The sequence below is a fragment of the Corvus moneduloides genome, chromosome 17 (genome assembly GCF_009650955.1).
Source record: "Corvus moneduloides isolate bCorMon1 chromosome 17, bCorMon1.pri, whole genome shotgun sequence".
Lineage (NCBI taxonomy): Eukaryota > Metazoa > Chordata > Aves > Passeriformes > Corvidae > Corvus > Corvus moneduloides.
Window position 1 is genome coordinate 1,336,656 of NC_045492.1, and position 13,098 is coordinate 1,349,753.

The 13,098-nt window shown below is 50.8% G+C and overlaps 1 protein-coding gene across 1 annotated transcript; it reads left to right on the forward strand.

Moving 5' to 3' along the window:
• Window positions 1-1,617: 1,617 nt before the first annotated feature.
• On the forward strand, window positions 1,618-6,307 carry SRSF6 (serine and arginine rich splicing factor 6). The gene is made up of 6 exons (XM_032126922.1): window positions 1,618-1,895; window positions 2,127-2,275; window positions 3,553-3,680; window positions 3,848-4,056; window positions 4,604-4,693; window positions 4,806-6,307. The coding sequence occupies exons 1-6, from the start codon at window positions 1,789-1,791 to the stop codon at window positions 5,167-5,169; spliced, it is 1,047 nt and encodes a 348-aa protein (XP_031982813.1). The 5' UTR covers window positions 1,618-1,788; the 3' UTR covers window positions 5,170-6,307.
• The last annotated feature ends 6,791 nt before the right edge of the window (window positions 6,308-13,098 follow it).

Genomic DNA, 13,098 nt, shown 5'->3' on the forward strand with positions numbered 1-13,098 from the left:
TGCCTGTTGCACTACATGAATCAAGCTTTTATGAAATGAGAAAAAAACGAGACTTGAGAGATTCTCCCAGTTCTGTAACTCAAACTCAGCAGTTGCCTCGTTACAGATTCACTCAGGGCAACATCCTGGAAAGGGATGGCAGTGGTGGTGCCCTGGGCTGTCACAGTCAGGGATTTTCCAGCATGGAAGCATCAGGTGAACACAAGCTTCTTTTAAAGCAGCTGGGAAAAATCCTGGAGTACGACTAAATGTGGTCTTTTTACTATTTTGATTATGTAGTATGCAACATAAAAATGTTATCTGCATTAGAATAGAAATGCTTATATAAAATATAAATATTTAATGTAATACAATCTAATAATTAGATATATAGAAGTTTGTCTCAAATATATAAATCAGAGCGTACACTATGAATATTTTGAATGTAAAGCCCAGCACACTGTAACAGTGCATTTATCAACATATTGAGAGGATTTTTATCAACAGATTGGGAGAATTTTCCTAATTCAGAACATTAACGGGAGGTCAGGACACACTCTTGGTGACTCCGGGCTGCTGTTCGGAGTTCTCCTGCGCAGCCGTGCCTGGAAAGGACTCCACAGACAGAGCCCTTGGGGCAGCCCAGGCTGTCAGGAGGCCGTGACAGGGCTCTGGGACTGACCCCGGGGGCTCTGCAGGACTGACCCCGAGGGCTCTGGGACTGACCCCGAGGGCTCTGGGACTGACCCCGAGGGCTCTGCGGGACTCACCCCGAGGGCTCTGCGGGACTCACCCTGAGGGCTCTGTGGGACTGACCCCGGGGGCTCTGTGGGACTGACCCCAGGGGCTCTGCGGGACTGACCCTGAGGGCTCTGCGGGACTGACCCCGAGGGCTCTGCGGGACTGACCCCGGGGGCTCTGTGGGACTGACCCCAGGGGCTCTGTGGGACTGACCCCGGGAGCTCTGTGGGACTGACCCCGGGGGCTCTGTGGGACTGACCCCGAGGGCTCTGTGGGACTGACCCCGGGGGCTCTGTGGGACTGACCCCGGGAGCTCTGTGGGACTGACCCCGGGGGCTCTGTGGGACTGACCCCGAGGGCTCTGCGGGACTGACCCCGAGGGCTCTGCGGGACTGACCCTGAGGGCTCTGCGGGACTGACCCTGAGGGCTCTGCGGGACTGACCCCGGGGGCTCTGTGGGACTGACCCTGAGGGCTCTGCGGGACTGACCCCGAGGGCTCTGTGGGACTGACCCTGAGGGTTCTGTGGGACGGACCCAGGGACTCTGTGGGACTGACTCTGAGGGTTCTGCGGGACTCACCCCGGGAGCTCTGCGGGACTGACCCCGAGGGCTCTGTGGGACTGACCCCGGGAGCTCTGTGGGACTGACCCAGGGGCTCTGTGGGACTGACCCCGGGAGCTCTGCGGGACTGATCCCGAGGGCTCTGCGAGACTGACCCCGGGCACTCTGGGACTGGACCCATGAGAGGCCGCGCAGAGGCGGCGCATGCGCAGAACCGCGCGCAGCCCCCGCGTGCGCACGCGCGCAGCGCTCAACCACCGGCTCCCCGAGCGCGCGGCGGCGCAGTGACGTTGGCGTGGGCCCCGCCTCCCGGTATAAAAGCGGCGGCGGGCGGCGGGCGCCATTGTGGTGCGCCAGGCCCGGCCGTGCGGAGCGGGCCCGCAGCGCCTCCACCCCTCGCGCCGCCAGCGCTCTCGCTCCTTCTCTCTCTCTTTCTTTTCCTTCCCCTTCCTATTCCTCCTCCTCTCCTTTCCTCTCCCTCCCCTCCTCACCCCCCCGCTGCGGACATGCCGCGCGTCTATATCGGCCGCCTGAGCTACCACGTCCGGGAGAAGGACATCCAGCGCTTCTTCAGCGGCTACGGCCGCCTGCTCGAGGTCGATCTCAAAAACGGGTGAGCGCCGTTCGTCCGTCCGCCCCTCCTCAGGGCCCCGGGCCGGGCCCGTCCATGTCGCGGCCGCTGCCGCGTGGCGCCGGCGCAAGATGGCGGCCGGGGGGGGAGCGGAGCGGGGGGGCCGCGGCAGCGTCCCGGGGCCGCGACATGGGCCCGGAGCCGCGACATGGGCCCGGAGCCGCGACATTGTGCCCCCACCGCCGTCTGACTGGGCCTTTCTCCTCTGCCCAGCTACGGCTTCGTGGAGTTCGAGGACTCCCGCGACGCCGACGATGCCGTGTACGAGTTGAACGGGAAGGACCTGTGCGGGGAGCGGGTTATCGTGGAGCACGCCCGCGGCCCCCGCCGCGACAGGGACGGCTACAGCTACAGCAGCCGCAGTGAGTCCGGGCCCGTCCCTCCCCGCGGGGCTCGGGGCGGCGGCGGGCAGGGCCGGGGGCGGGCAGGGCTCGGCTGGCACCGAGCCCCGGGGCTGGGGGGTGTCGCTAGCGGGGGGTACCCGGTGCACCGCTGGGGCTGCAGCGTTTTCCCCGGTACCAGCGACGCTCTCGGGTATCCCGGAGCGGTTCTGGCTGCCAAATCTTGGCCTTCTAGAAAGGGTTTGTTCTGCTAATTAACGGCTCCAGTATTCCTGGGAGCGTTTAGATGTGACAGCGATGTTGCATCAGTAACGTTAGTGTTTAAATATCGTTGTGTAACTGGGGGAGAATCGCTCAGCTGTGAACTTTGATGTGATTGATTCAGTTGGATATATGGGAGGGGCGGGGGGAGGTTTTGGAGCAGGAATCTGTTGTGCTAAAGGGGGGGATGTTGTAAATATTTCCGTGCTCAGCTCGCTCGTGTAGCTTCTTGAGCTGAGCTGTGTAGAGCTTGAACGGCCTAGTACTGTAATTAAAAGTACTAAGGTTGATTTTTCGGTTGTGTCTGGAAGCGTGGTGTTGGGAGGGGTGGGTTTCTGTCTTTTTAAAAAAAATCAAATGTATGTTGTTTTAAAATTGTTGCATGTTCAATTCAAACTTTTTAACAAGTCCTTGATGTTTCAATTTAAAAGTGACCAGTGGGGCTGAGGCTGTGTCCACTGAGGCTAAGATGACTGCCTTTCCTGGCCATGGCTTTTCCATACATTGTGTGACCCTTGCCCTATGACCCTTTGGCTGACCTTACCGGAAGCCATGACGACAGCAGCCTTTTGCCATTAGACGCAGGGTGATGGTGAGGATTCCAAGGGTTAGACAAAACTGGTTAAACTGAACTAGGTGACTGTTACCTTGCGTGTTTTGTGGCCAAACCACCACCAAAAACCTCATACTGTGATGTAAGTACTTAGTGTAACTAGTAAACGTTTTTGTAAAATGTAGAAATGCATGTAATCAGTTAAGTTTTATATTTTACAATGTTCTGTAAAATAAAACTTAGCAAGGTGAATCTAATAAGGAGCAGTCACTCTCTAACAGATCTTAGGAGCACAGACTTGTAGGATGTTAGTCTGTTTGATTTGCCATTAATATAGATCATGGCAAAATTGCAAAGTTTATTGGAGGCTTAGCAAAATAAAAGTCCTACTCCAGTAAATATGACTGTTAAACTAACTTTTTCAGAACATTGAGCTTCCTTCATGCTAGGAGACGACCTAACTTTGTTTCTTTGTACAATCAAGGTGGGGGTGGTGGCGGATATAGCAGTCGGAGACAATCGGGACGAGATAAATACGGACCGCCCGTTCGTACAGAGTTCAGGCTGATTGTTGAGAACCTTTCCAGTCGCTGTAGTTGGCAGGATTTGAAAGTAGGTATTGACGTTCTGTGTGAAGTCTGTTGTGAATATCAGGAAGCAATAGCTTCCTTTAATAGCAGTGTTGATTTTGATGCAGTAGAATAATTAAAAAGTGTTTGTGCGCGTTGAGTGCTGCTTGCAGAGCCCCGCGTTCTGTGACTGCCCTGTGCTCCCCGCAGGATTTCATGAGGCAGGCTGGGGAGGTGACCTATGCCGATGCCCACAAAGAACGTACAAATGAAGGAGTGATCGAGTTCCGGTCGTACTCGGACATGAAGCGTGCCCTGGACAAGCTGGATGGCACAGAGATAAATGGCAGGAAGATCAGGCTGGTGGAGGACAAGCCACGCTCCAGCCACAGGCGATCCTACTCTGGCAGCAGGTCCAGGTAACTCGAGGGACACGCTGGTCACTGCAGCAAAAATGGTTACACTCAGCATGGGGATGGGTACCCTACCTGCAGCAGTTACCTTCAGCTGATGGTTTAGGAATAGGAGGAGGCCTCAGAGTGTAGAAGGGAATATTTTGCATTACACAGCAAAGCCAGGTTTGAGCAGTTTTTCACATTTAAAACCTCAGATGTGATTCACTGACAGCATGTTGAACCTACCTTGGTGGGACCACCCTTGCTTGCTCTTGAGAAGTTCTATAGCAGCTGTTCTCTGTTAGATTATGCTACTGGATAGCACAATGTGTTAGATGCATTCAGGAAGATTCTTGTCTGTGAGGATGGATTTCCCAGAGCAGCTGTGGCTGCCCCATCCCTGGAAGTGTCCAGGGCTAGGTTGGACAGGGCAACCTGGGCTAGTGGAAGGTGCCCAGCCCATGGCAGGGGGTGGAACAAGGTGATCTTTGAGATCCCTTCCATCCTATACTTGATGACGAAGGGGCCACCAGGCAAAGAGAAAGGGAATGACATTTTAAATGTCTTGCAGGTCACGATCCAGGAGACGGTCTAGAAGCAGAAGTCGGAGAAGTCGGAGCAGCCGCAGCAGATCCCGTAGTGTCTCCAAAAGCCGTTCCCGGTAAGTGCCGCAGAGTTAACGCTGCCAGTGCAGGAACTCCCATCACTGACATGTTTACAGCTGCTGGAAGTGCAGTGCAGGCCATGCAGAATAAACTCTCTCTCTTTGCAAGATCTAAATCCAGGTCACGAAGCAAAGACCGCTCCCGTTCCAGATCCAAAAGCAGGAAGTCCAGATCAAAGAGCAAATCGAAACCCAAGTCTGACAGGGGTTCACGCTCACACAGCAGATCCAAGGAGAAGTCGGAGAAGTCCCGGTCCAGATCCAGGTCCAGGTCTCGATCTCCCAAAGAAAATGGTAAAGGGGATGCTAAGTCTAAGTCCAGGTCCAGGAGCAGGTCTCGCTCCAACTCTCCGCAGCAGCAGCCATCTGCCAAGGCTCGCTCTGAGTCACCACCCAAAAGAGCCGCGTCCAGGTCCCGCTCCAGGTCTCGCTCAAAGTCCCGCTCGCGATCAAGATCCAGTTCGAGAGATTAGGACTAGAACTCTCCTCTCACCTTGCACACTCACGGAACATTTTCCTACCTGTCAGGCCATTAGTGTTATGTTAGTACTTCAGAAGTTGGTTTTTTCTCTTGCAGGAATGAATGGCCTAAGAACTAAGTCATATGGCATAAAGGTTTAATTTGTATCCCAAATTTGACAATACCAGGTGGAATGGTGGTACAAAGCAGGAAAAGTCCCCCTTTTGTAGAAATTCAGCTGAAAGTTTGATTTTATAGCATTTCTGCAGGAGTAACTTAACTACTCTTAAATGCAAAGTGGTTTTTATATTAAAAATAAACTGAATATAAACAGGCTTAAATATGGGCTTTTTGAAAGTATCCTTTTTTCTTATTTTTTTCATGGCATTAGAACTATGGGTGTCATTAGCTTCATAGGTTTCAGCTTGCTGCCAAAGGCAGGATTGCCTTGCTGAGCAGGTCACACAGTTTATGTTAATTCTGGAAGCAGACTGCAAACTGTATAAACCAGTAACAGTACTAGGAAGGTTTTAGACCAGCAATAAACTCAAGTTGGAGGACTTAACCTTGTACCTTAACTTGCCAAAAGAACATTCCCCCCATATTGAGACTGTATTAAAGGTAACAAAGGTACTCTGAAACCTGTATCCTACAGTATTGCTGAAAACCCCTTCGTTCCAGACTTGAAAGAATAAAAGCTTTCTGACGTTTTTTGCTTGAATCTCAAGTGTCACTGTTGTCAAACATGAAGGTGTCTCTTGGCCATGGTCCAAGTCACTAGTCTGTTTGGTTTGTCAGCCTCTGAATCCCCATTGGATATTAAACCCAGGTAAAGAACTCTGTCTTCCCTCCCCTTTGACTCACTTATGTTAACGTTTTGCTTCAGACTAGGAGAACTATAATCCTCTTGTGTGTAGGTCCGAACTTTATTGGAAATGTAATCTCTTGGAGCTAGAGTTCTAGTTTTAACAAAGGCTTTGCTAAACCACAGTTGCCAATTCACTTTAAATTGTGGAATAGGACTCGTCCCAAAAATTCCCCTTTATAGTTAAATTGATTTTTGTAACATGCAGTAGCAAACATTAGAACTGCCTTGTACTCTTTATACAACGTGTAGTTTGACTTGTATAAAATTAAATTGGTGACTCAAACTCTTGTGTTCATTGCAGTGAAATGGGATTCTTGCTCTGCCTTGTGCTGGGGAAATCACAACTTACCTTGATTTTTTGGAGAAACTACTTTGGTTTAGGGAGAGACTCGGTAGCTCTTGAAAGGCTCTTGGTGGTGTGCTTGAGACCGGTACAAGCTCTTTGTGTCCCAGTTTTGTCCTTTCTGCAGGTGTGGCTGGGTGTGACAGCTGCACCTCTGGTCCCAAGTTACACACCTGCCCAGAGGAATTGGGTCAGCACAAGGGCACATGTGAAGTGTTAATTGATGCCAACCTGTCTTTCCTGGAATTTCTTTATGCTATAAACAGTTCTCTTGAAATTCAGTTTCTAACCATTTCCTGATGATCTCTAGAAAGCTGCACTTTGCCTGCTGCAGGTGAGTATCCATGCTGGTGGCAGAGGGGATCCTAGTGCTCAGTTCTGAGCTCACATTCCTGGAACCTGAACTGGAGTGGTTCCATGCCTCGTGTTGCCATAGGATCAGGTTATCAGCCTGGGTGCTGCAGTGTTACCTGCACCCGACCCTGGTGGTAACTTGTGATAAGGAGTTTTTGGGTTAAATTGGAGCTGTTTGCTGAGGGTGGTGTATTTTAGCAAAATGAGAAGAAAAATGGTGTTGCAGTGTTGATTGCTGCAGGATCTCAGATGGGAGGAGGGTACTGGGGGCTTCCTACAGAATTCAGACTGGGCAAGAACAGTTCAGGTTTACAGCCTAAGGTACACTTGAGTTACTTAAACTTGAGTTAAGCTGTCTTGATTATACTTCTGATCATGGAGTAGGTCAGGCTTCAGAGAGAACTGCTCCTCTTCATAAAACAACTTCATGAAGAACTTCTCTGGTAAAATGCACATCACAGTCCTCAAGGATTGAGCTTGGAGCTCAGCAGGTTAAGAGGTACATGTGCATATTTCCCATATGTGTCTGTGTGATAACAAGATGTTGGTTGTTCTTTGTAGATAAAATCCCATCTTTCTAAAACTGACCCCAGTGCCAGCCTGAGGATGTCTCAGCCACTCCGAGGCCGTGGGCACCCAGCCTTGGTCAGCACTGCAGAGTGATGGCTCTCAACCAGCTACACTCAGCTTTCTGAAACGAGATGGCTATGACTGGTTGTGTTTTGAGTGCTCTTTATTCATGAATTACAGGGAGGGGCCACATTGCATTGAACCAATTTACCTGAAACTCCTTCAAATACCAAGATTTCTTTCTGTGTTACTGGAGCCACGTTGCCGTGTCCGGTCTCCTTTGGCTGCTGCCCTTCACTGTGCAAATGAAGCAGGGATTCCTTGGCATGACTCATCCTTCTGGATGGGTTTCCTTTGGAAAGCCAGGAGGATTTTGGTAGTGCCAGAGCCTGAGCCAGGCAGTGAAGTGCACAGTTTGTGATAATGCTGTAAGGAACCAGCAAAACCCAAACACCCTCAGTGTCCCAGCTCTGTCAGCAGCACTTTTTGTGGGAGTGGAACACTCTGAGGCTGGTGTGTGTTGGTGATCACAAGTTGTGATTATTCCTGAGATCTCTTCTGGATGTGATAAAAAGGGTTGGGATAAATCTCCATACGAGAGTAAAAGGCTCCAGGACCTGCATGCTGGCTGCCTGTGCTTTGCTTTGCCTGCAGTAGCAGCAATAGTTTGATGGCAAAACCACCTGGCATTGTCATAACTCAGTTTTTAACCTGACCCTGGAAGGAACTTTTTGGGGATGTGCTTCAGAATTGGGGCTATCTGACCGTTTTTGTGGGGGTTTTTTTGGGTTTTTTTTGCCTTTGGTATAATCAATATAAATTTGTCTTTAAAAAAACAAAAGAGAAACCTGCCTTCTCATCAAGTGTGGGCTGCAGGATTGACAAAATCTAAGTGTCCTGCAGCAAATTGTGAAGGAGAAATCAACGCTACCATTAAAAGTGAAACTTAGAATCTGGGACTGTACTTGAAAAAGGCATCCCTCCATGTATTTCAGGTTTTGACATACATGCAAGTTTCATCCTTAAAGCATAGAATCACAGACTGGTTTGGGTTGGCAGGACCTTAAAGCTCTTCCAGTGCCACCCCCTGCCATGGGCAGGGACACCTTCCACCAGACCAGGTTGCTCCAAGCCCTGTCCAACCTGGCCTTGGACACTTCCAGGGATCCAGGGGCAGCCACAACCTCTATTTGACTCACTTCTTATTTGATTCTACATCAGGAAGAGTTGCGTTGCTGTAAGGAAGGGCACAACTTCTGTGTCTGATTCACACTGAAAGAAGTCTCTCACCTTGCAAATATCACTGCTTGGAGCAGAGCTAAGGGGCCCGAGTAAGTGACACTCCTTTTCCCTACTATAACATTTCTACCTCTAAATTCCATGGTTTCAGACTGTTTACAATTGGAAGATGACTCTGTCCTAATCCTGACTGTAACCACCTTTAGATAAGCAATGGGGAGGGGCATTTGAAACAATTATTGGATTTCTTCTTCACACGTAGACTAACTTGAACTATTTCCAATTCCTACTGAAGTCTAGTTTAGGTTGGCACTAACATCCACAGAGCAATTTTATACATCAAAGAGCAAAAGCTCTGAAAGCAGGAACTTGGCTGAGGAGCCTGGAAATGCCTACAAATAGCTGAGGTGCTGGGAATGCCCTTGGGAGGTGATGCAAACCCTGGGATCGTTTGAAAGATGTGAACATTTGGATGTGGTTGGTGGTAAAGTTCCTGCAACACCCTCAGCAGCTCTTTGCTGTGTCCTGGCTTTGTCAGGGCTGTTTAAAGCAAACAGGAACAGGTTACTTTAAAAGGTGAAAAGCACAACTAAAACAAATAATGCTCTGTAGTGGCTGCAGTTAGGGAATTTTACCTATGTGTCTTGGGATCATAAGGGTCACTTTTACACAGTCATCAGCCCTTTCCCACCCCCCCTTTTTCTTGTGGTTAGGTGAAAAGGATGAAATAGCAGAATATGGGCTCAACTCTCACAGCTCTCACACATTATTAGTTTGCTAAATGTGTGTGTAGGTGTCAGAGGGGAAGTTTCAGCTGTTTTATAATCCAGTAAAAATTTGCAATAAACAAACTGCTCTGAAGTGGCTCATAAACTTCCACCCTTTTAGCAACATCTGTCCTAACCAGGCTGGGTTGGAAGCACACAGGTGTGTTGCTGTGAGAGAAGGAATGGCACAGCAGCTGGTCTGATCCACACCACTGAAAAAGTGCTGACCACAGGGAGATGTCTGCAGCTAATGCATGACTCAGGGTGTAGTTCACACCAGCTTGTACTAGGACTCAAGTTTTGGGCATGATTCTGGGTGATTCTCTGACTCAAGGGCAACATCCTCTTGTTCACAGAAAGTGGCTTTTGCAGGCTTGTCTAATTTAGAGTATCTTAAATACTCTTTTTATTCATTTCAGAAGCAGAAGCTTAAGTCTTGCTCCAGTGTTTTTCCTTTGGGTAAGAACTGAGTACAGTGATTTCAGTCCAAAATACCAAAAACAGTGGAGGGAAAGCTGCAGGGTTAGATGTGGCAGCCTCTGCTGGCATGTGGATGGAGTGTGGGGGGTGTAGATTTATTACTGGTGTGTGCAGCTCCTGGAACAGGATTCTCCTGTAAATGGAAGTAAGAAGTTAGTGCTGTTAAGCCAGCAGGTGCTCGTGGGCCTGGTGTGACCAGTGCACAACTGCACTCGGGTGAGCTGCTGGGAGCACAGCAATGTTCCCCCCAGAATGGGGTAAAGTGCAAAATGCTTTCCCCTGCACAGCTCTTGTGCTCCTTGTGCTCAGCATCAGCACGGGAGGAAAATAACACAGCCCAGTCTCTTGTGATCTTGGGGACAGGGATGCTGCACAATTCACCTGGGGGTGCCACAGCAGCTCCTGTTCTGCTCAGCTCTGGTACAAGCATGGACTAAGTGCTGACAGTAATGGGAGACACAAAGTATTTCTGAAAGAGCCTCTCCAATTACCTTGTCTGGGTCTGTTTGCTGACAATTAAAACCAGTTGCTCTGTGACACTGAAAGTGTAATCTGCCACTTGCTGTCATTCAGGTGTCACCTGTGTATGTGTGGCAGCTCAGACCAGAATTGTTTTGCAGTTCTCCACACACAACATCCCCCTGGAAAGCGTGAAACTGATACACAGCACTGCAGTGACCTTCCCAGTGGGAACAAAAGCTACGGATGGCAGCAGCTTCCTGTTGCTTCATGTTTTATGAGGTCTCTGTCAGGCTTTTGGGACGTGGCTGTGGGTGAGGACAGGAGTGACAGGCACTACCACGTGCGGATGCTGCCGTCCTGTGAATAGCAGGATGTTGTGGGGATGAATCCCAGCCAAACGAGTCCCAGAACAGCACAGCCCTGCACACATTGGGTCTCGTGGGACTAATGACACAGCAGAGTTGAATAATCCATGTCAGAATACGTTAAATCATAAAAGCATTACAAAGAGCTAAGTTTAAGTAAATAAAAGTTCATAGAATCACAGAATAGCTCAAGCTGGAAGGGATCCATAGGGATCATCAAGTCCAAAACCCTGGCAGGACCACCTAAAATTAAACCATAGGGACTGAGTCTTGTCCAGACACTCCCTGAACTTGGTGCTGTGACTGCTTCCCTCTTCCAGGCACTGAGCAGCCTCTGGGTGAGGAACCTTTTCCTAATGTCCCACCTGAACTTCCCCTGAGGCAGCTTTGTTCCATCTCCTCGGGTCCCGTCGCTGGTCCCAGAAGGGGGAGATCAGCACCTGCCCCCCAGGAGGAAGGTGCAGACAGTGATGGGGTCACCCCTCAGCCTTCTCTCCTCCCAGCTGAACAGGCCAAGTGGCCTCAGCTGCTCCTCCCAAGTCCTTCCCTCAGGATCTTTCACCATCCTGGTGCCCTGCTCTGGACACACGCCAGCCCTCAGATGTCCTTTGTGTGCTGAGGGGCCCAAACTGTCCCCAGGACTTGAGGTGAGGCTGCCCCAGTGCAGAGCAGAGCAGGACAGTCACCCCCCAGTGTCCCCCTTGGGGCTGCCAGGGCACTGCTGGCTCCTGTTCCACTTGCCCTCAGCCCAAATCCCCCAAGCCCCTTCCCCAGGACAGCTCTCCAACCCCCGAGGTGTAAGTTCAGATCCTTTCCAACAGAGGTCACAGAAATGGAAGTTGAGGCACAGAGAGGGAAATGATCTGATGTTACATCATCCAGAGGGCTTGCTGGGAAGCCAGGGCTGTTTCCTCTTTTTTCCTAATGCAGCTGTTTCCCAGCAATTCACCATTCTGAATTCACGATTGTGTTTTTACAGCAAGCACAGCCAGGAACAGGGAACTGATGGGAGAAGGGGAATGCTGGGTTGCTTTTCCAGCGACTGAGTTTCACTCTGCTCCCAATTCAAATCTGTTTGACCTTTCCTCTGCAGCATAAAAGGATTGATATGGGAAAAATCTTTTCGTACACTGTGCCACTGGAGGTTTATTTGAAAATGGGGAAGAAGGCAGTAGCAGCAAAGGAAATGTATTGTTACTTCCCTCCTGATTTGCAACATCTATTGCTTCATCAGAGTCTGTGACAATATTTTTAAGGTATTAAAAATCTTGGAGTACGAAACTCAAGGTGGCAAGGAACTTGCAGATATTCTAAAACTGTGAGGTTGTTCCTACAATCTCCGAAGTGAGCAGGATCACTCCGTGCCCTGGGTTCGGAGCAGCCAGAGCTGGCTGTCGGGGTGAGCAGGCAGTCACCTCTCCCCAGACATCCAAAACACATCAGGGACTCTTCTCAGAAGCTTTTTGTACATTTGGCCCTTGTACTTCCAGCCTTGGTTCCTTCCACCCTCTGCAGGTAAGTGGGCCAGACCTTGTGTGTCTGAAGACACTTCTTGTGTGGCCACAGAATACTTCAAGGTAGGCAGCCCTGGGTTTGACCAGAGCCCTTTGGAAGCGCTACTGCAGTGTGTCCATCCTGCATTTCCACTACAAGACCAGTTAGAGTGATCCTTTCGCTTCCCAGGGATCTTGGGGATGCTGCATTAACATTGTCTGGTTCCTCTTTGGGCCTGTGGTTGGAGTGCTGGGGAGGGAAGTCTGCCCTGGTACTGATGCCAGACAAGGCCTGGGAGCTGATGCAGTCTCCAGGGTCCCTTGGCTGCTGTGGAGGACACGTGGCCACTGAGGTTCTCTGATTCCTCTCAGAGCGGTGTTTGGTTAATGACACAATCTTAGAATGGGTTGCACTGGGAGGGACCTTAAAGGCTCATCTCATTCCACTCCCTGCCATGGGCAGGGACACCTTCCACTGTCCCAGGCTGCTCCAAGCCCCATCCAAGCTGGCCTTGGACATTTTCAGGGATCCAGGGGCAGCCACAGCTGCTCTGGGCACCCTGTACCAGGGCCTCAGCACCCTCCCAGGGAACAATTCCCAATTCCTAATATCCCATCTATCCCTGCCCTCTGGCAGTGGGAAACCATTCCCTGTGTCCTGTCCCTCCAGACCATTGTCCAAAGACCCTCTCCAGCTCTCCTGAAGCCCTTTTAGGGCTGGAAGTGGCTCTGAGGTCTCTCTGGAGCCTTCTCCTCTCCAGGTGAGCACCCCCAGCTCTCCCTGCCTGGCTCCAGAGCAGAGGGGCTCCAGCCCATCCACAACACCCGTGCCTTAGCGAAGCAGCACCCCGTGGCTCTGTGCTCCCCCGTCCCGTCTAACCCTGGCCCCGCGGCCCGGGGATGCCCGGCCGGTCCGGGGGGCTCCCGGCGTTGCCATGACGACGTTCCCCTTTCCCGCATCCCCCCGAAAAGCTGCGGCGGGGCTGAGCGAGGCCCTGCGG

Coding starts and splice junctions, on each gene's coding strand:
- SRSF6 (XM_032126922.1), top strand. CDS start 1,789: ATGCCGCGCGTCTATATCGGCCGCCTGAGCTACCACGTCCGGGAGAAG. Junction 1,896..2,126: donor GAGGTCGATCTCAAAAACGG/GTGAGCGCCGTT, acceptor TCCTCTGCCCAG/CTACGGCTTCGTGGAGTTCG. Junction 4,057..4,603: donor TACTCTGGCAGCAGGTCCAG/GTAACTCGAGGG, acceptor AATGTCTTGCAG/GTCACGATCCAGGAGACGGT.